At 48.6% G+C, this 22,957-nt stretch overlaps 1 protein-coding gene across 7 annotated transcripts in view; it reads right to left on the bottom strand.

Annotated features, from left to right (window-relative positions):
- The window catches only part of polk (polymerase (DNA directed) kappa), a 157,808-nt gene that overhangs the window by 94,277 nt on the left and 40,574 nt on the right, over positions 1–22,957 (bottom strand). For 6 of the 7 annotated variants that reach the window (XM_038805504.1, XM_038805505.1, XM_038805501.1 and 3 more), the window contains one exon: positions 16,607–16,759. The exons of the other annotated variant lie outside the window; for it this stretch is intronic. In XM_038805504.1, the coding sequence (XP_038661432.1) occupies positions 16,607–16,759 (153 nt within the window). The remainder of the gene's footprint in view (positions 1–16,606; positions 16,760–22,957) is intronic. 7 annotated transcript variants of the gene reach the window in all.

The raw sequence follows: 22,957 nt of genomic DNA, 5'->3' as shown, positions 1-22,957 counted from the left end.
AAGCCCCAGAGGACTGGAGAATAGCTAATCTGTTTAAGAAAGGTAGCAGGGATAATCAAAGAAACTATAAGGCGGTGAGCCTCACACTGGTAGTAGGTAAATTATTGGAGAGAATTCTCAGGGACAGGATTTATACCCATTTGGAAACAAATGAACTCATTAGCAATGGACAGCATGGTTTTGTGAAGGGAAGATTGTGCCTCACCAACTTGATCGAGTTTTTTTGAGGAGATGACAAAAATGATTGATAAGGGGAGGAGAGCGGTGGATGTTGTTTACATTGACTTCAGTAAAGCCTTTAACAAAGTACCTCATGGCAGACTAGTACAAAAGGTGAAGTCACACGGGATAAGAGGTGAGGTGGCAAGATGGATATAGAACTTGCTCAGTCACAGAAGGTAGAAGGAGAAGGGTGTTTTTCTGAACGGTAGGTTGTGACTTGAGGTGTTCCACAGGAATCGATGTTGAGGCCTCTGGTATTTGTAGTGTACATAAACAATTTGGAGAAAAATGTAGCCAGTCTGACTAGTAAGTTTGCGGATGACACCAAGGTTGGTGGAGTGGCAGATAGTGTTGAGGAGTGTCAAAGGACACAGCAGGACATAGATAGGTTGGAGATTTGGGCAAAGAAATGCAAATGGAGTTTAATCCGGACAAATGTGAGGTAATATATTTTGGCAGGTCCAACATAGACGGCAAATATACTGTAAATGGCAAAACTCTTAGGAATACAGAAAGTCAGAGAGATCTGGATGTGCAGGTCCACAGATCTTTAAAGTGGCAACACAAGTGGACAAGATAGTCGAGAAAGCGTATGGAATGCTTGCCTTCATTGGACAGGGCATTGAGTATAAAAACTGGCAAGTCATGCTGCAGTTGGAAAGAACCTTGGTAAGGACGCACTTGGAATATTGTGCACAATTCTGGTTGCCACATTACCAAAAGGATGTGGAGGCTTTGGAGATGGTGCAGAGGAGCTTTACCAGGATGTTGCCTGGTCTGGAGGGTGTTAGCTATGCGGAGACGCTGAATAGACCCGGACTGTTTTCATTAGAACGACGGAGGTTAAGGGGCAACCTGATAGAGGTCAACAAGATCGAGAGACATGGATAGTGGATGGGCAGGCACTCTTTTCCAAGGTGGAGGGGTCAGTCACGAGGGGGCATAGGTTTAAGGTCCGTTGGGAAAAGTTTAGAGGGGATGTGCCAGGCAATGTTTTTTTTTTACACAAAGGGTGGCGAGTGCCTGGAACGCGCTGCCAGCGGAGGTTGTGGAAGCAAATACATTAACGATGTTCAAAAGGCATCTCGACAAATAAATGGCTAGGATGGATATGGAGGGATATGGCACTGGGAAGTGCCAAGGGTTTTGGCCAAGGGTAGTATCGTGACCGGTACAGGCTTGGAGGGCCGAAGAGCCTGTTCCTGTGCTGTATTGTTCTTCGTTCATTCCTTGTCTATTTCTTTGTGGCATTTTCATTTATTAACTAATGAAATTCCTGTGTGATATTTATTTAATAAACAGTATATTAGTAGGGTCACAGGTTTATGATGAATAAAAAGTTTGATTTATTCAAAGTATTGCATGAGTATATTTTTTGTCTCAGTTTTATGTACGTGTGTGTGGCAACTATACGGCGCTGAGGACGCAGGTTTGATCCCGGCCCCGGTTCACTGCCTGTGTGGCGTTTGCACATTCACCCCCACAACCCAAAGATGTGCAGGTTAGGTGGATTGGCCACGCTAAATTGCCCCTTAATTGGAAAAAAATAATTAGGTACTCTAAATTTTTTTTTTTAATGTGTGGAAACTGTAAGTTAGTGTCTTGCATCAGTACTAAATATCCATTTGATAACTTGGTTAATTTATTGAAATTTTAAAATATTGTTTTTTTAAAAAATCCAGATAATGAGATCGTGGAAGAGTCGATGTCTAGTTTTAAGCAAGCTAGGTTACAGGAACTGTGTGTATCAGTCATCAGGCAGTGGGAGGACACATGGGTTGTTAATGTTGGGTTGGTGACACTGGGGTACAGGGACAATGGAGAAAAATATTTTTAGATCACAAAGGTTTCCACAGTAATTCTGTGGAAAGGGAAGACAGTTCATAATGGAAATGACAACTGACAGATGGAAGGCAGCTTCAAGGCGGAGAAATAAAGATCAATCCTACCAATCTTGTGTATGTAGCTGGGAAGTTTCAGAATTAATTAAGCAACAGCGTCACTGACTTTGGAGATAGGGTTCGTACAATTCGGTGACAAGAAAAACAAAGTGGACAGAACTGAATGCATAAAAACTTACAGCCATGATGGCCTTGAAAGGTGATGGCAAAGCCTTCTAGATTACTTTCCTTCCAGGAGATGGTAAAGTCATTCACTGCTTCCCTTAACTTCCTGTGTCTACCAATGTTATACTAGTCTTAGATAGCTGTGCTGGGAGTACCACCTACAATAGCTAACACAGCAGAAGGTTCAGACAGTATGCCGCCATACAATTTACATCTGTGCTAGCCTTTTCCTGTTGATCTTCCGCAACCAATTTGAATGCTAAAGGAGCATACAATGCAAACCTCTGCACTTTAATACTAACCATGCAATTTTCTTCTCAATTCACAACAAATAAGATGTTGGTTCAATTGCAACAACATTTCATATAGACGTAGAAGTGAAAGATTCCTACCCCACTAGAACACCAACTTGCCAAATTATTGCTGTGTTCCTAATTTTACAACACCAGTTGATGTTATCACTGGATGGGAAGATCCTAGAATGGAACCCTGGTTCAAAAGACCGTAACATTTACGTTTTTTATAAAACGTGGAGGAACAGAGTTAACAGGATCGTTAATTAGTTTTAACAAAAAAAACATTAAACATGAAAACTTGAATTATTATATAATACTCCTTTACTCTCCCTTTACCTTAACAAATACACACATATTTAAAGATTAACATGGATTACAAAGTACGTCTTTGGTCTCATTAACACAAAAAGTTGCCTTTAAATTACAAGATACTGTGGTCAAAACCACATACTCCGCTCTTGAACCCAAGTTAGTGTCTGTGGATTGCTCCTGGAATCCCCCCCTGATGATGATCACAAATGTTTCTGAACCTTCTGAAATCCAGTTCAGGTTTTACAAATGACTCTTAACCCAAGCTTTGCTGCACTGTTTGCTGCAAATCCAGTCCAGGATGCTGTATCAAATTCCTTTTTTTTTTTTAAAATAATTTTTATTGAAAGAGTTTTTCCATACAGACATTTACCCCTACTAATTTTTAAATTATTTACAACACAATCCCTCTAGGCAAATATCCCTCCCTCGCCCGCCCTCTCGCGCGCACCAGTCCTTCCCCCCCCCCCCCCAAGCAACAACTTAACAAACAAGGCAGCCTACAGTTTCAGACATGAGCAGCGAGCAGACTTGCCCGCGTTACAGTCGTGCATGTCCCCCCACGACCCATTGCTGCCCCCCCCTTCCCCCCCCCGGGTTGCTGCTGCCACGACCCCGTACGCCTATCTCTGATCTAAAAAGTCAAGGAAAGGTTGCCACCGCCTGGAGAATCCCTGTACCGACCCTCTCAGGGCAAATTTAATCCTTTCTAGCTGAATATAGCTAGCCATATCGTTAATCCAAGTTTCAACGCTTGGAGGCCTCGCGTCCTTCCATTGAATTAATATCCTTCGTCGAGCCACTAGGGACGCAAAGGCCAGTATTCCGGCCTCCCTGGCCTCCTGTACCCCCGGTTCTACCCCGACCCCAAAGATCGCAAGCCCCCATCCTGGTTTGACCCTGGACCCCACCACCTTCGACACCGTCCTTGCCACCCCCTTCCAGAACCCTTCCAGCACCGGACATGCCCAGAACATATGCACATGGTTCGCTGGGCTTCCCAGACATCTGACACACCTGTCCTCACCCCCAAAGAACCGGCTCATCCTTGTCCCCGTCATGTGAGCTCTATGCAGCACCTTAAATTGAATGAGGCTCAGCCTCGCACACGAGGAGGAAGAATTGACCTTCTCCAGTGCATCCGCCCACGTCCCGTCTTCTATCTGCTCTCCCAGCTCCCCTTCCCACTTGGCTTTCAGCTCCTCCCCTGATGCTTCTTCCGCCTCCTGCATTATCTTGTAGATGTCTGATATCTTCCCCCCTCCGACCCAGACCCCCGAGAGCACCCTATCACTCGCCCCCTTACTGGGGAGCAGGGGGAACCCCTCCACCTGCCGCCTAGCAAATGCCTTCACTTGTAAATATCTGAACATGTTTCCCGGGGGGAGCTCAAACTTCTCCTCCAGCCCTCCCAGGCTCGCAAACCTCCCCTCTATAAACAGGTCCTTCAGCTGCCGTATGCCCACCCTGTACCAGCTCTGAAATCCCCCGTCGATGTTCCCCGGGATGAATCTGTGGTTCCCTCTTATTGGCGCCGCCAACAGACCTCCCATTTCCCCCCTGTGTCGCCTCCACTGCCCCCATATCTTGAGGGTGGCCGCCACCACCGGGCTCGTGGTGTACCTCGTGGGGGGGAGCGGCCATGGTGCTGTTACTAGGGCCCCCAGGCTTGTGTTGCCACAGGACGCCCTCTCCATTCGTTTCCAAGCTGCCCCCTCCCCTTCCATCATCCACTTGCGCACCATTGACACATTTGCCGCCCAGTAATACCCCAAGAGATTGGGTAGTGCCAGCCCTCCACTGTCCCTACTCCGCTCCAAAAAGACCCTCCTCACCCTTGGGGTGCCGTGCGCCCACACGTAGCTCATGATGCTACTCGTCACCTTTTTGAAGAAGGCCCTAGGGAGGAAGATGGGCAAGCACTGAAATAAAAACAGGAACCTTGGGAGGACCGTCATTTTGATTGACTGCACCCTCCCCGCCAGCGACAGCGGTACCATGTCCCACCTCTTAAATTCCTCCTCCATCTGTTCCACCAGCCTGGAAAAGTTCAACTTGTGGAGGGTCCCCCAGTTCCTTGCCACCTGCACCCCTAAGTACCTAAAGCTCTTTCCTGCTCGCTTGAAGGGGAGTCTCCCAATACCCTCTCCCTGGTCCCCCGGGTGTATCACAAAAACCTCGCTTTTGCCCAAATTTAGTTTGTACCCCGAAAAGTCCCCAAACTCTGCTAATAGTTCCATTATCTCCGGCATTCCCCCTTCTGGGTCTGCCACGTACAGCAGTAGATCATCCGCATACAGCGATACTCGATGTTCCTCCCCTCCCCTAGTCAGTCCTCTCCACCCCCCTGAACCCCTCAGTGCCATCGCCAACGGTTCAATCGCCAGTGCGAAAAGTAGGGGGGATAGGGGACATCCCTGCCTGGTCCCTCGGTGGAGCCCGAAATACTCCGACCTCCTCCCGTTTGTCACTACACTCGCCGTCGGGGCCGAGTAGAGCAACTTCACCCACTTAATAAACCCTTCCCCAAACCCAAACCGTTCCAACGTCTCCCACAGGTACTCCCACTCCACCCTATCGAATGCCTTCTCCCCGTCCAGCGCTACCACTATCTCAGCCTCCCCCTCCACTGCCGGCATCATAATTACATTCAGCAATCTCCGCACGTTCGTGTTGAGCTGCCGCCCCTTCACGAACCCTGTCTGGTCCTCATGGATTACCCCTGGCACACAATCCTCTATTCTAGCTGCCAGGATCTTTGCCAGCAACTTGGCATCCACGTTCAGAAGCGAGATAGGCCTGTAGGACCCGCACTGCACGGGGTCTTTATCCCGCTTCAATATCAGGGAGATCAGAGCCTGCGACATTGTCGGGGGCAGAACCCCCCCCTCTCGCGCCTCATTAAAGGCTCGTACCAGTACCGGTCCCACCAAGTCCACATTTTTCTTGTAGAATTCCACCGGGAACCCATCTGGCCCCGGCGCCTTCCCCGCTTGCATCTGACCTATTCCCTTGACTAGCTCCTCTAGCCCTATTGGCGCCCCCAGCCCTTCTACCAGCCCCTCCTGGACCCTTGGGAACCTCAATTTGTTTAGGAAGTCCTCCATTCCCCCTCTCCTCGTCGGCGGCTCAGACCGATACAACTCCTTGTAAAAATCCCTGAAGACCCCATTCACTTCTTGCCCCTTCTGCACTACCTTCCCGCCCCTCTCCTTCACTCCCCCAATCTCCCTAGCCGCATCTCGTTTGCGAAGCTGGTGTGCCAGCATCCTGCTCGCCTTTTCCCCATACTCATAGACCGCGCCCTGTGCCCTGCTCCACTGCGTCTCTGCCTTCCTGGTGGTCAGCAGGTCGAACTTGACCTGCAGGCTGCGCCGTTCTCCCAGCAGCCCCTCCTCTGGTGCCTCCGCATATCTCCTATCCACTTCCAATAGCTCCCCCACCAGCCTCTCCCTCTCCTGCCTCTCCTTTCTTTCTCTGTGCGCCCTTATGGAGATCAGCTCTCCCCTGATCACTGCCTTCAGGGCCTCCCAGACCATCCCCACCTGCACCTCACCCATGTCATTCAAGTCCAGATAGCTCTCAATGCTCTTCCGGACCCTTTTACACACCTCGTCGTCCGCTAACAGCCCCACATCCAGCCGCCACAGCGGGCGCTGGTCCCGCGCCTCCCCCATTTCTACATCCACCCAATGTGGTGCATGATCAGAGATCGCAATGGCCGAGTACTCAGCTTCCCGTACCCTCGGGATCAGCCCCCTGCTCAACACGAAGAAATCGATTCTGGAGTACACTCTATGGACGTGGGAGAAAAAGGAATACTCCCTCGCCCTCGGCCTACCAAACCTCCATGGGTCTACTCCTCCCATCTGCTCCATGTACCCCCTCAGCACTTCTGCCGCTGCCGGCCTCCTATTGGTCCTTGAGCTCAATCTGTCTAGCCCGGGGTCCAGCACTGTGTTAAAGTCCCCCCCCCATGATCAAGCCCCCTGCCTCCAGTCCCGGAATGAGGCCCAATAGGCGCCTCATAAAACCCGCGTCATCCCAGTTCGGGGCATATACGTTGACCATCACCACTTTCTCCCCCTGCAGCTTACCCTTCACCATCACATACCTACCCTCCTTATCCGCCACCACCTTCTCCGCCACGAACGACACCCTCTTTCCCACCAGAATCGCCACCCCCCGGTTCTTTGCGTCCAATCCAGAGTGGAACACCTGTCCCACCCACCCCCTTCTCAGGCGAACCTGGTCCACTACCTTCAAATGGGTCTCCTGTAACATTGCTACATCAGCCTTCAGTCCCTTCAGGTGTGAGAATACCCTTGATCTCTTGACCGGCCCATTCAGCCCCCTCACGTTCCAAGTGATCAGCCGGGTCGCGGGACGACCCGCTCCCTTCCCCTGCCGATTAGCCATGTCCTGTTCCCTGCTCGCCCCGGGTCGACCCTCCCCTTCTGACCCGCTCCCCATGGCGATGTCCCCCTCCCCCCACCTCTCCAGTCCTCCACTTCCCGTTTCTGGTCTTTTCAGCAGCAACCCGGTGTCCCTCCCTAACCCCCCCCCCCCCCCCCCCCCCCCCCCCCCAGGCTAGGACCCCTCCTAGCCGCGATGTACCCTCCATCGTACTCCCGTAAGTCAGCTGGTTCACGCTGACCCGGCTGCTCCTGCCACACTCCGACTCCCCCCGGCTCGGGGGGGGGGGGGCCTCCCCCCCCTTGCCACTCCTCCCTGGCCCTGCTCCAGCGCGGGAAAGGTCGCCATTGCTAGCCACGCCCCGCACTCCTCCCCTCCCCCCTCCTCTGCCCCGCGCGCGGGAAAACAGAGGAAAGCCCGCGCTTTCGCCCTGCCACACCCCACCCCGCCATCTTCAGTTCCACCCCCGTCCCCGTCCATGCCTGTAAAGAACCCCCCCTAGGAGCCCATATCCCCGATCTGCTCTCCCCCCCCGTCCCGCCTCCCCAACTTAACATTATAAATAACAGATAGATAACAAATAACAATGTACTTAACAGTCGCCCTCTACCAAACAGCATAAATAACCATAAATAACCATGAATAACCACAATAACAATAACTAAGGGAAGTTGGCAAAGGGGGAAAAAAACATCAGAAGAAAAACCACAGCAAGAGTTCAAAATCCAAACAAAGAATTCAGCTGAAAGTACCCGAGCGGCTACGGCCGCCAAGTATCCCCTGGGTCTAATTCGAGTCCAGTTTCTCTTCCTGTACAAAGGCCCACGCCTCCTCTGGGGACTCAAAATAGTGGTGTTGGTTCCTGTAGGTGACCCACAAGCGCGCTGGCTGCAGCATTCCGAACCTGATCCGTTTTGCATGTAGCACCGCCTTCGTCCGGTTGTACCGGGCCCGCCGCTTTGCCACCTCCGCACTCCAGTCCTGGTAGACCCTCACCGTCGAATTCTCCCACTTGCTGCTCCTTTCCCTCTTGGCCCACTCCAGCACTCTCTCACGGTCGCTGAGTCGCTGGAACCGCACCAGCACCGCCCTCGGGGGCTCATTTGCTCTTGGCCTCCTAGCCATGACCCTGTAGGCCTCTTCCAGCTCCAGGGGCGAAGGGACGGCCCCTGCCCCCATCAGGGAGCTCAGCATTTCTGCTACATATCCCGGGAGGTCTGACCCCTCCAGGCCTTCTGCCAGGCCCAAGATCCTCAGGTTCTTCCGCCTCATTCGGGTATCCAGCTCCTCAAAACGGCTCTGCCATTTCAGGTGGAGTGCCTCGTGCACCTCTACCTTTCCCACGAGGACCGTGGCCTCCTCCTCCCTCGCAGTCATCTCCTGCTGCAGCTCCCGAATCGACGCCTCTTGGGTCGCCTGGGCTCCCATCAGCCTGGTGGTCGTCGCATTCATTGACTCCAAGAGCTCCATTTTCAGCTCCGTAAAGAAGCGCAGGAGAGCGGCCTGCTGCTCCTCCGCCCATTTCCTCCATTCCTCGGGTGCGCCACCGGCCGCCATTTTGGTCTTCTTCCCCGCTTTTTTTTGGGAGCTGCTGTTGCTTTCTTTACCACCCCACTCCGGGTACCGACCATAAAGTTGGTCTGGTTCTCTTCAGGGAGCCTTCCCCCACCGGGATTTGTCCTTACAGCGCCGTTGGGGCCCTCCAATCGGCCCGAAAACACCTTTGTAGCAGGAGCAGCCAAACGTGCGACTTAGCTGGTCATAGCCGCAACCGGAAGTCCTGTATCAAATTCCTTTAGTTTCCATTTGTCTTAACTGCTTTCACACAAACTCCAAGATCCAGCCACAATTTCCATAGTTATTTTAACTCACATTCCAGAGGCTGCTTTTCAGATCTCTGCACGTGTCTTCTTAACCATGACTGCATGGCAAAGCTGAAAGAAACATTACTTCTCTAACTTTCTAAACCAATTGCTTCTGGCAGAGTTGTGAGAGCTGTCATCTCCCCAACTGCCTAACGGTAATCAAACTAGCGAAACAAAACATAAAAGCTTCTCTACCTTACAGGGCCCAGTTGTTAAGCAAACACTGTTGGTTTATTTACTCTTCACACCATAGCCCTCTCCAATTCGAATTAAAATGAACGTCCACACATGCAAACACCTTTGTCTAGCATGAACCTAACTATCGCTTTTACCCTTTCAGGTTCAAGAACATGAATTTAAACCCACTTCAAACTATACCTTATTTCTAATCCTTACCAATACTGTTTTCCCAACACCTGCATTACAACAAAGACCACAGTTCAATGGTTGAAAAGTGCTTTTGAGCGCCATGAGGGCATGAAAGGGGCTATTCCAACGTAACATTAAATTGCAATTATTATTCATATGGCATTAAAGTTACCCCATTGCCACCAATAGGGCATTTGGGATTCAGCAAACAATAAACTACATTCTTGATTTTCCATTCACATTACAGTCGACCGTTATACCATCAGTCATTTTTATACACCTGCCTTTTAGACTCTAATTTTTTTTTTTTAAATGATTTTTATTCAAATTTTCACAAAATATCAATAACAGAAAATACTAAGAACAGAAAGAACACCCCCCCCCCCCCCCCCCCGCACCATGTATACAAAGAAGAAATAAATTAACGCCCGTCATTAGCAAAGAACAAATATACACGTCCCTTCAGCCCAAAACAAAGAGACGCCCCCCCACCCCCCTTCCCCCCAGGTTGCTGCTGCTGCTGGCCTTTTTCTACCGTTCTGCCAGGAAATCTAGGAATGTTTCCCACCTCCTGAAAAACCCCTGCACTGATCCCCCGAGGGCAAATTTCACCCTCTCCAATTTAATAAACCCCGCCATATCGTTGACCCAGGCCTCCACGCTTGGGGGCCTCGCGTCCTTCCACTGAAGAAGAATCCTCCGCCGGGCTACTAGGGACGCAAAGGCCAGAATGCCGGCCTCTTTCGCCTCCTGCACTCCGGCTCCTCTGCAACCCCAAATATTGCGAGCCCCCAGCCCGGATTGACCCTGGATCCTACCACCCTCGACACCGTCTTTGCTACGCCCTTCCAAAATTCCCCCAGCGCTGGGCATGCCCAAAACATATGGGCACGGATTGTTGGGCTCCCTGAGCACCTAATACACCTGTCCTCGCTCCTAAAGAACCAGCTCATCCTTGTCCCGGTCACGTGAGCCCGATGCAGCACCTTAAACTGTATGAGGCTAGGCCTCGCACAAGAAGAGGAGTTCACCCTTCCTAGGGCGTCCGCCCACGTCCCCTCCTCAATCACCTCACCCAGCTCCTCCTCCCATTTACCCTTCAGCTCCTCCACCGAGGCCTCGTCTACCTCCTGCATCACTTGGTACGATGCTGAGATCCTCCCCTCTCCAACCCACACACCCCGAGAGCACCCTGTCCTGGACCCCACGCGACGGCAGCAGAGGGAACTCCGCCACCTGCCGCCTGACAAACGTCCTTACCTGTATGTACCTAAAGGTGTTCCCCGGGGGTAGCCCAAACTTCCCTTCCAGCTCACCCAGGCTCGCAAACTTCCCGTCTACAAACAGGTCCCTCAATCTCTGCCCTGTGCCAGCTCGAACCCGCCATCAATTCTCCCCGGGACAAACCGGTGGTTCCCCCGTATCGGGGACCCCATCGAGGCCCCCACCTCCCCCCTGTGTCATCTCCATTGCCCCCAAATTTTGAGGGTAGCCGCCACCACCAGGCTCGTGGTGTACCTCGTTGGAGGGAGTGGCAGCGGCGCCGTTACCAGCGCCTCCAGGCTCGTGTCAACACAGGACGCCATCTCCATCCTCTTCCATGCTACCCCTTCCCCGTCCATTACCCACTTACGCACCATCGCTGCGTTGGCAGCCCATTAATACCCACAGAGGTTGGGCAGCGCCAGCCCCGCCTCTATCCCTGCCCCACTCCAAGAACACCCTTCTCACCCTCGGGGTCCCATGCGCCACACAAACCCCGCAATGCTCCTGTTAACCCACCTGAAAAAGGCCTTCGGGATAAGGATCGGGAGGCACTGGAACAGGAACAGAAATCTCGGGAGCACCGTCATCTTGACTGATTGCACCCTACCCGCCAGAGACAGCGGCAACATGTCCCATCTCTTAAACTCATCCTCCATTTGCTCCACCAGCCTTGTGAGGTTAAGCTTATGCAAGGCCCCCAGCTCCTGGCCACCTGGACCCCCAGGTACCTGAAGCTCCTCTCCGCCCTTTTTAGTGGAAGCCTACCAATGCCCCCCTCCTGGTCCCCCGGGTGTACAACGACAGCTCGCTCTTCCCCAAGTTGAGATTGTACCCTGAGAAATCCCCAAATTCCCCGAGAATACTCATCACCTCCGGCAATCCCCCCACCGGGTCCGCCACATACAACAATAGGTCATTCGCATAGAGCGACATTCGGTGCTCCTCCCCACCCCGCACCAGCCCCCTCCAGTTCCTCGACTCCCTCAGCGCCATGGCCAGGGGTTCAATTGCCAGCGCAAAAAGCAGGGGGAACAATGGACACCCCTGCCACGTCCCTCGGTATAACCAAAAGTACTCCGACGACCTCCTATTCGTGGCCACGCTCGCCATCGGGGCCTCATATAACAGCCTCACCCACCTGACAAACCCCTCCCCAAACCCGAACCTTTCCAGCACCTCCCACAAGTACCCCCACTCAACCCTATCAAAGGCCTTCTCCGCGTCCAACGCCACCACTATCTCCGCCTCCCCTTCTACCGCCGGCATCATTATAACATTCAAGCGCCTCCGTATGTTAGTGTTCAGCTGCCTCCCCTTCACGAACCCCGTTTGATCCTCGTGGATAATCTGCGGTACACAGTCCTCTATCCTCGTGGCTAAAATCTTCGCCAACAGCTTGGCGTCTACATTTAAGAGTGAGATCGGCCTGTATGACCCACACTGCAGGAGATCCTTGTCCCGCTTAAGGATCAAGGAAATCAGTGCCCGAGACATCGTCGGAGGCAGAGCCCCCCCTTCCCTTGCCTCGTTGAAGGTCCTCACCAACAGGGGGCCCAACAGGTCTGCATACATCTTATAAAATTTGACCGGGAACCCATCCGGCCCCGGCGCCTTCCCCAACTGCATGCTCCCTATCCCTTTGACCAGCTCCTCCAGCTCAACCGGCGCCCCCAATCCCTCCACCTGTCCCTCCTCCACCCTCGGGAATCTCAGCCGGTCCAAAAAGCGCCCCATCCCCCCCTCCTCCGCTGGGGGTTCGGACCGATACAGTTTCTCATAAAGGTCCCTGAAGACCCAATTAATGTCTACCCCCCTTCGCACCACATTTCCTCCCCTAGCCTTAACTCCACCAATCTCCCTGGCCGCGTCCCGCTTACGGAGCTGGTGTGCCAGCATCCTGCTCGCCTTCTCCCCATATTCATACACCGCTCCCTTTACCTTCCTCCACTGAGCTTCCGCCTTTCTGGTGGTCAGCAAATCGAACTCAGCCTGGAGACTACGCCGCTCCCTCAGAAATCCTCCGCGTATCTCCTGTCCACCCTCACCATCTCCCCCACCAGTCTCTCTCTCCGCTCTCTCCTCTCACTGTGGGCTCGAATGGAGATCAACTCCCCCCCTAACCACCGCCTTCAGCGCCTCCCAGTCCGTCCCCACTCGGACCTCCCCATTGTCATTGGCCTCCAGGTACCTCTCGATACATCCTCGAACCCGCCCGCCCACCTCCTCGTCCGCCAGCAGCCCCACCTCCAAGCGCCAAAGCGGGCGCTGGTCTCTCTCCTCCTCCAGCCCGAAGTCCACCCAGTGCGGTGCATGGTCAGAAATGGCTATCGCCGAATACTCAGCATCCTCCACCCTCGCAATCAGCGCCCTACTCATAATGAAAAAATCAATCCGGGATTAGGCGTTATGAACATGGGAGAAGTATGAAAATTCCCTGGCCCTCGGCCTCGCAAACCTCCGTGGATCCACCCCTCCCATCTGGTCGATAAACCCCCTCAACACCTTAGCCACTGCTGGCCTCCTACCCGTCCTGGATCTGGATCGATCCAGTGGCGGATCCAGCACCGTGTTGAAATTCCCCCCCATTATCAGGCCCCCCGCCTCCAAATCTGGAATCCGGCCCAACATGCGCCGCATGAAACCCGCATCGTCCCAATTCGGGGTGTATACATTGACCAGCACCGCCCGCTCCCCCTGCAGCTTGCCGCTTACCATCACATACCTCCCGCCGCTGTCTGCCACCACATTCGACGCCTCAAACGACACCCTATTCCCCACCAGGATCGCCACCCCCCGATTTTTTGCATGCAGCCCTGAATGAAACACTTACCCATCCCTCCTCAATCTAACCTGATCCGCCACCTTCAGGTGCATCTCCTGAAGCATGGCCACATCCGTCTTCAGCCCCTTCAAACGCGGGCCCGTTTGACCGGCCCATTCAATCCCCTCACATTCCAGGTTATCAGCCGGATCAGGGGGCTACCTGCCCCCCTCCCAAGTCGACTAGCCATTACCCTTCCTCAGTCCGCCACATGCCAGCGCCCCCGCTCAGCCCGTTCCCCAAGGTGTCAATCACTTGAATCACTTGAAAAGTAGAAATCACTTAAACTAAAGTTTCATGCAAAACCCTTTACCATGCTCACACAGTTTAAGATAACAAATGTAGAAAGCCCACCCTTAGCCTAAACATTACATGAATAGCAGACACTTCAATGAAGAGTTTGAGGTTACAAAATACTATAGGCACTGAAAAATAACTCCAACCATGTATGCAAATCAAATGGTTGGAACTATTTTTGGTTTATAAAGTGCTCTCGTTGTCAACTACTGTCAATTCTTTTTTGTTATTTTCTTCTTGAACTTTCATTTTTTTCACTTTTTTAAAGTTGCTCACTCCTTGCTGGTATATAAGGATATTCAACATTCTCCAGTTACTTGCCGAAGTGATCACTGTCATGTGGAAGTCATGACAGTACTACAACTGCAAGAAGCACCATAGCTAATCACAATTCTGGCCTCAACCAAACTCCACCCATATACATTTATAATGAGGCTGGTGGACAGCAATCAGAAAGATAATCAATGACTAATTTTTGCCTCCCTAAACCCAAGCATGCTTAAACTTGGTATTGTCTCCAGTTGAAACCAACTCAGTTCAACACAGACTGGGACTGTTGCACTTTGCAGAGGACTTTTAAGAAAGTTACATTTTTATCATGTATTCCATATCATCAGAACATATTGAAGTACTCCATAAACCATTAAATACATTAAAGTATAGTCATTGTTGTAATGTCAACAAAAACAGCAGTCAATTTTACACTCTGAAGAATCTCACAATCAACATGGAGAATAATTACCCACATCATCAATTTTAGTGGTACTTGGTTCAGGGATGCACATTGGCCAGGACCAGAAAAAATCTTCTTCTGCTTTAGTTACGTCGGCGTCAGAGATTAATATCCGGATTCTGCCAACATTTATGTGGGTGGTGCTAACTAAACCAGGTATGACCTGCTGAGGTGGCAGTTTTGATAATGAAAACTTGTAAATGGAAATAATCAAAGGATGGGTCTTAAAAACTTTCAAGTAACTATTTCCTTTGGTAGCTTGTTCCATTCTGGATTTGTCCTTGGGAAGAAAGACTGTTGATACACTATCGTGAAACAAATGGTACTTGTAGGTTGTGTGGATTATTACCTCATGTTTTGTCATTGCCAGAGTGCAACAAGAACTAGTTTCTGTCAATTCCCACCAGTCAGGGTAGCACGGTGGTTAGCACTGCTGCCTCACAGCACCAAGCACCCGGGTTTGACCCCAGCCCCGGGTCACTCAAATCAAATTGCGATCGGCTCAGTGGACAGAACCTGCCGCTTCCACCACAACCCCATATTTGTGATTCAAGCCCAATACCACATAGGCAATAACTATAATGTATGAATAGGGTTATTCTAGTCATCTTGCCTGAAATGACTCTCCAGTGTGTGAGCAAAATAAACAGCGAAATATTCAGAGAATTTGTTGGGACATGGAGTTCACCAGCAGAAACAATGATGAAAACAGAACATTGTTCGTGATGCTGTCCTCTGGGTGACACTTCAATCTTAGGTCCCGTCTGCCCACTCAGGTGGACATAATGAACCCCATGGTGTTACTTAAAGAAGAGCAGATGATGAGTTCTATCAGATTTTCTGGCCAATTATTTATCCCTCAACCAACATCAAATAAACAGATTTGCTGGTCATTATCACAATGTTGCTTGTGGGACCTTGCTGTGTGCAACGTCATTGCTGTGTTTCCTACATTACAACAATGATACACTTGATGAGCATTTCACTGGTTGTGGAGCACTTAGACATGTCCTGAATTTTTAAAAGACATGAGAGGTTTTTCTTCCTTCTATTAGCAGGAAACGGGTATTTGTTTAGCTCCATTTCTGGCTGTCTTTTCAGTTGCGGTGCATTTAGCACTGGAATTCTGTTTGTTATATTGTTGTGAACAGTGTAGACGTTTCCATTATTATAGGTGGTACAAGTATAACCCACCTATATAATCAATGGAATATTATAAAAACGGTTTGAACAAAACAAGGTTCGACTAATATCCTTCACCCTCCCACGATGAACTTGACCTGGTTCTCTCGTTTGTTCTTCATAAAATCTCAGCTTGCCAAAGCACAAAAAGTCATTTTAATTCTAGCACAGGAATATTTTGTTGATAAACAATGCTCCAATGTTAACATAATTGTGTTAGGGAATTCTCTTCACTAATGCACTCAGGATGTAGCTGTATATTAATCAAATTTGTCACGATATTTTCTTCTCCCCTGGAAAAATACAGAAATACATGCATTGCATTTAAAACTGTATTTTGTACCTGGGAACATGTTGTTGGTTCTTGTAAATGTCATTCCTCAAAACTACAGAATGTACCATCATTTGATTTTGCTTAAGAAAATGGCACAAGAACTACTTTGTCAATTTAATAGTTTCTCCAAATACAATTGTTCCAATTTTATTGGAGTGGTAGGTTCACTATATTAGCTACAGATGCATCTCATATTTTTCACAAAGAAATAGATTGTGATGCTTTTAAGCTTCACTGGAAAAAGTCTTAAAAAAGTTAATTGTTAACAGTATGTCCACAAATCTCTCACTTCTTTCAACAGACATGGAAAAAAATGTTGCAAACAAAATAGTTGCTCAGTTAAAAATCCAAAAAATTGTGGACACAGTATGATTCCAAGAAAACCTCGGAGTTTTATATTTATTCTTCAAAACGTAATAATAATCCATACCAGCATGCTCATTGATCCAACAGCCATTGGTTTGTCTTTCAGCTCTGGGGCATCTTTCACTTCCACAGCAGCATAAAAAGCATCCATATCAATGTGTACAATTGTACGACTAAGGTCACGGCTCTTTTCCAATTCAGTTGCAAGTCGCTCCACCTAAATAATCAATAACAAGGTCAAACCACCGACTATAAACAGAATTTCGTGTCACACGAGTATTTTTTATTTTTTCTGTGATCAAACCTGTTGCTGGAATTACAATTAGGCCATTTCCTCCTTGAATATCACGTCAATTTTGAAACTCATGTCGTTCAATCAGAGACAACGGTCTTAAATTTAAACAACTACAAAGGGCAAATTGGCTGTGATAGATAGAGAGACTACATCAAAAAGGTATGACAGTATCGCCCCGTCTTTGCGTTGGTTTCGCCGCCACAACCCAAAGATGTGCCCAAAGGGTAGGTAGATTGACCAAGCTAAATTGCCCCTTAATTTGAAAAAATGAACTGGATACTCTGATTTTTTTTTAAAAAGGTATGACAGTAGACAAGCAATGGTTAAAATTTAAAGAACTACCACATAGTTTACCAAACAAAATACATTCCTTTAATGCACAAAAATCCAGCAAGGAAAGTGTTCCAACCATGACTAATAAAAGAAATCAAGGAGATATGATCCCAGCTAATGTCAACATTGAGTAAGTCAGAAACCAAAACGAAAATGCTGGAAAATCTCAGCAGATCTGGCAGCATCTGTAGGGAGAGAAAAGAGCTAACGTTTCAAGTCTGGGGGCTGGTTTAGCACACCGGGCTAAATCGCTGGCTTTTAAAGCAGACCCAGCAGGCCAGCAGCACGGTTCGATTCCCGTACCAGCGTCCCCGGACAGGCGCCGGAATGTGGCGACTAGGGGCTTTTCACAGTAACTTCATTGAAGCCTACTCGTGACAATAAGCGATTTTCATTTCATTTTCAAGTCCAGATGACCCTATGATTCAGATTCCAGCATCCGCAGTAATTTGCTTTTATCCATTGGATAAGTCAGATCCACGAGTGAAAGTAGGATTGATAGATCCTAACCATCTTTTTATAAGAAACCATGGAGGACAGTTACTGAACAATTCATAGGAGTTTGCTGATGAACTTTTAATACAAATAAAACATTTATTAAACAAGAAAAATGAAATATATTACACCAGGGAAAAAGGTTGGAAAGATACAAATACAAGAAAATGATTTAAATATTTACTGTTCCTTCACGCCAGCTATCTCTTTACAGCCAAATTCAAAAAGATAAACAATTCACCATATCCATCTTGCACTCGAATATTCATGTGAACCAACTGATGAACTGTGGACAGACACTTCACACTCCAAACTGAATGAAACTCGTGGCCAAAGCAGATTCTATGGATTTCTCAACAACCCACCCAGATGCTTGTGAAACTGTGAGCCAACCGTTTACTGAAACTCTGTCTTTCTCATGAGGGATTCTGATATCCATATTTCAAGAGCTCACCTTGGAGTTTGCTCCAAAGATCGCTCCTATTTGGATGGCTTCAACAAGGATCCACCTCCAGGGTTTCAATCTCACGTTCTGAGATTCCTTTCCTCTGGATCTCCAAAGGCATTCAAGCTATATTTTGTAAGCTCACTTTCAGATCTACAGCCCGCCAAGCAAAGTGCCACTACTCCAAAAAGGGTACCTTTGCTCTTACGGCCCTCAGCACGGAGTCAGCAACATTTGTCTGTCCCCATGGAACTGGACTTCTTTCCAGTCTACTTTGCTTCAAGTCTGTTTCCCTGCAGCTCGGTCTTTAATTTGGAGTCTTTTTCTCTGCTTCCACCTTTAACTTTATTTAACAGAACCGGATCCTTTTTTAAGAGGATTAACAAAATCATTCTGGGCTTTGTCTGGGCGGGTAAGTCCCCGCGAGTGAAGAAGGTGATGCTCGAGAGGAATCGGGGGGAGGGGGGCTTGCCCTGCCAAATTTCAGTAATTATTACTGGGCGGCCAACATTGCTATGATAAGGAAGTGGGTGGTGGGGGCAGGGTCGGTTTGGAGGCAGCTTCATGTCGGGTCACCAGCTTGGGGGCGTTGATAACGGCACCTCTGCCATTCCCGCCGGTGAGATACTCCACCAACCCCGTGGTGGTGGCAGCCTTGAGGATCTGGGGTCAGTGGAGGAGGTACGTTGGAGCAGTGGGAGCATCGGTTTGGTCCCCAATATGTGACAACCACCAGTTTGCCCCAGGGAGCTTGGATGGGGGTTTTGAGTATGGCGAAGGGTGGGAATTGAGAGGATGGGGGACCTGTTCCTGGAAGGGAGCTTCCCTAGCTTGAGGGCGCTGGAGGAGAAGTTTGGTTTGGCAAAGGGAACAAATTCAGATATTTACAGGTGCGGGACTTCCTGCGCAGGCAGGTATCATCCTTCCCACTCCAGCCACGAAGGGGGATCCAGGATTGGGTAGTGTCTAGAGGATGGGTGGGAGAGGGGAGCGTCTCAGACATCTACAAAGAACTTATGGGTGTGGAGGAGACACAGACTGAGGAGCTGAAGCGTAAGTGGGAGGAGGAGCTTGGGGTGAGATGGAGAATGGCTTATGGGCAGACGCGTTGAGCAGAGTCAACGTGACCGCTTCATGAGCAAGGTTCGGCTTGATCCAATTCAAGGTGGTCCACCGGGCCCACATGACAATGGCCCGGATGAGTAGATTCTTTGGGGTGGAGGACAGGTGTGTAAAATGTGCAGGCGGACCAGTGAACCATGTCCACATGTTCTGGGTGTGTCCAGAACTTAGGGGATATTGGCAGGGATTTGCAGACGTCATGTCCAGAGTATTGAAAACAAGGGTGGCAATGAGTCCAGAGGTGGCGATATTTGGCGTGTCGGAAGACCCGGGCCTTTGCCTCCCTGGTAGCCCGGAGACGGATATTATTAGCTTGGAGGGACTCAAAGCCCACGAAGTCGGAGACCTGGTTAACCGACATGGCGAGCTTTCTCGGCCTAGAGAAGATTAAGTTCGCCTTGAGAGGATCATTGTTAGGGTTTGCCTGGAGGTGACAACCATTCATTGACTTCTTCGCGGAGAATTAATCATCAGCGGGGGTGATGAGGGGCTAGGGTAGCATAGAATAGGGGGTTAAATAGGCGGGTCTTGGAGAGATGGGAGTCGGTGTTTTGCACTATGTTTATTGTACATTGTTTTTAATACTGTTGCTGTTTGTAATGCCAAATATATCTCATTAAAATTGTTTGTTTAAAAAAAACTGCACATGTGCGGCCATCTCTGGCTGCCGCATGTGCAGGAGGCTTGACGCCTGCAAGGTGTTGTAATTCCTGGCCTCTGAACTCCTGATGCCGCATATTGCAATAGATCAACGTTAGTGGTGTATGAAGTTGCCACAGAAAAAGGAAAGCCTGAGAAATAACAGCATTTTAGAATTCTGCAAATAAGGGCGGTATAGTGGCACAATGGTGAGCATCGCAGCCTCACAGCTCCAGGGACACAGGTTCGAATCCAGCCTTGGTGGCTGTCTGTGTGGAATTTGCACTCTCCCAGTGTCTGCACGGGTTTCCTTCAGGTGCTCAGGTTATCTCCAATAGTCCAAACATGTGCAGGTAAGGTGGATTGGCCATGTTAAAATTACCCCTTCGTCTACAGAGATGTGTAGGCTAGGTGGGGTTACGGGGATAGGACGGGGGGTGGGCCGAGGCAGGATGCTCTTTCAGAGGGTTGGTACAGATACGATGGGCCAAATGTCCTCCTTCTGCGCTTTAGAGTTACTAAATAAATTAAGAAAAGCAAAATAGAAAATAATAGTAAACTAGCGAGGAACATAAAAACATATAGATATGTAAAAAGGAAAAGAATTGCACAAATAAATGTGGGTTTGCTATTGCTCTTGAATCTTTTCTCACTCCCAGTTGAATTTATCATTAGCTTAAGACCACAACCAAAATAAATTGCAAATTAAAGGAACTTTGTCAGCTTTACGAGCTAGAAACTGGGTCATTAAATTAAATGTCCCAACTCAGAGGAGTTTTCAAACCAGGAAAATGATCTCAGGGAAGAATATATCTTTGGTATATCACCTGTAGCAGAAAAAAACCTCTTAGGTTTACCAATATCAGCATTCAGAATCCTAATTTAAGAATTATAGGATATTGTTACCTGCACATGGGCTCATGAGGATATAAGTATGAGACAGCAATTCTTTTATACTTGCTTCTGAATATTTATTGTAAAAATCAAATCTAGAGAACATTATAGCAATGAATACTATATCTAGAAGAGACGGTGATTAAATCTAGTTGTAACATAAATTTTCTACTAAAGATGACATTCAATTTTTATATCCACCTCAATAATCAATTTGCATATTCAAATAAATATTTATTTGAAGAGAATTATACTTACAATCCAGTATAATTTCTGAATAGTGTAAAGCATCTTTGTCTCAGCATTTTTTTTAAATTTAGAATACCCAATTTTTTTTTCCAATTAAGGGACAATTTAGGCCAATCCACCTACCCCACACATCTTTTTGGGGTTGTGGTGGTGAGACACGGGGAGAATGTGCAAACTCCACACGGACAGTGATCTGGGGCTGGGACCAAACCCGGGTCATCGCTGCCGTGAGGCAGCAGTGCGAATCGTTCTCCCCGTCTCAACATTTTTCAGGGGAATTATTTTCAGAACTCAATCCTTTGTGTCGTAAAGATAGGTGACCTATGTTTTTCTGTGCTGTGTTGGCTTTTAATTTCATGTGCCGAGTCTCTGCAGCTCCTTGCACAGGCTAGTATTCTTTATTGTATTCTACAAAAACATTAAAAAAAATTTTTTTTTAAAGGTTTGTCAACCTCCTTAAACTGTTAATCCTTGGGGATCATGTGTTTGTTCTCTAGATTCACAGGTGTTTGGCAATTGAAGCTCCTGTTAGGATTCCTGCAATTTATGCCTAGCTTTATGACAATTATTCAAATGCTGCATAATGTCATTCAACGTTTACTTCAATCTTGTAATTAACACCTCAATTTCTTCATTTATTTATACTTCCTTTACAGGTACATTACAAATGGAGGTTGATTAGCTCAGTTGGCTGGATGGCTCGTTTGTGATGCAGAGCGATGCCAACTGCACTGGTTCAATGCCCGTACCAGTTGAGGTCACAATCAAGGCTCCAACTTCTCAACCTTGTCCCTCATCCGAGGTGTGGTGACCCTCAAATTAAATCACCACCAGTCAGCTCTTTCTCTCAAAGGGGAGAACATCCTATGGTCCTCTGGGACTATGGCGACTTTCACTTCACAAGCGGATGTATAATTCAGATTTTCAGAAAGCTTTTGATAAGGTCCCACCAAAAGGATAATAAATAAAGTTAGACCACATGGGATTGGGGTAATGTGCTGACATGGATTGAGAACCAGTGACTGGGAAGAAAACTGAGATTAGGAATAAATGGATTATTTTCAGGCTGGCAGGTTGTGATTAATGGAATACTGCAGGAATCAATGCTTGGGCCCCAATTAGTCACAATCCATATCAATGATTTGAAAGTGAGAATTATGAGGATCCGCTTCAAGAGGATTTGGAGAGGCTAAGTGAATGGAATACAATGTGGAGAACTGTGAGGTTATCCACTTGGATTGGAAAAATGCAGAGTATTTCTTAAATAGTGAGAGGCTGGGAAATGTTGAACTTGGGTGTCCCTTTCATAGCCACAGAAAGCTAACAGGCCGGTACAGCAAGCAATTAACAAGGCACTCCTGTCACACACACAGCGGCACAGAGGTTAGCACTGCTGCCTCATAGCGCAGAGGACCTGGGTTTGATCCCAGCCCCAGGTCACTGTCTGTGTGGATTTTGCATATTCTCCCCATATCTGGACAGGTCTCATCCCCACAATCCAAAGATGTGCAGGGTAGGTGGATTGGCCAGACTAAATTGCTCCTTAATTGGAAAAAAAATAATTGGGTACTCTTAAAACATTTTTTGAAGTACTTCTGCACACACGACCGTGTGGGAAAATTTAGCTCCAACTCCATCTACAGGTTTGCTGATGACACAACCATAGTGGGTCAGATCTCAAACAATGACGAGTCAGTGTACAGGAGGGAGATCAGAGAACTTAGTGGCATGGTGCAATGGCAACAATCTCTCCCTCAATATCAGCAAAACTAATGAGCTGACTTCAGGAAGCAAAGTGGAGGACAGCCCCTGGCTGCATCAATGGTGCCAAGGCGGAGATGGTTGACTGCTTCAAATTCCGAGGTGTACACATCACCAACAATCTGTTCTGGTCCACCCACGCAATGCTACGACTAGGAAAGCACAACAGCGCTTATACTTCC

The sequence above is a fragment of the Scyliorhinus canicula genome, chromosome 8 (assembly GCF_902713615.1).
Source record: "Scyliorhinus canicula chromosome 8, sScyCan1.1, whole genome shotgun sequence".
In the NCBI taxonomy this organism is placed as follows: domain Eukaryota; kingdom Metazoa; phylum Chordata; class Chondrichthyes; order Carcharhiniformes; family Scyliorhinidae; genus Scyliorhinus; species Scyliorhinus canicula.
Note: the sequence above shows the minus strand (reverse complement) of the source record. Positions and strands in the feature narration are given on the sequence as shown.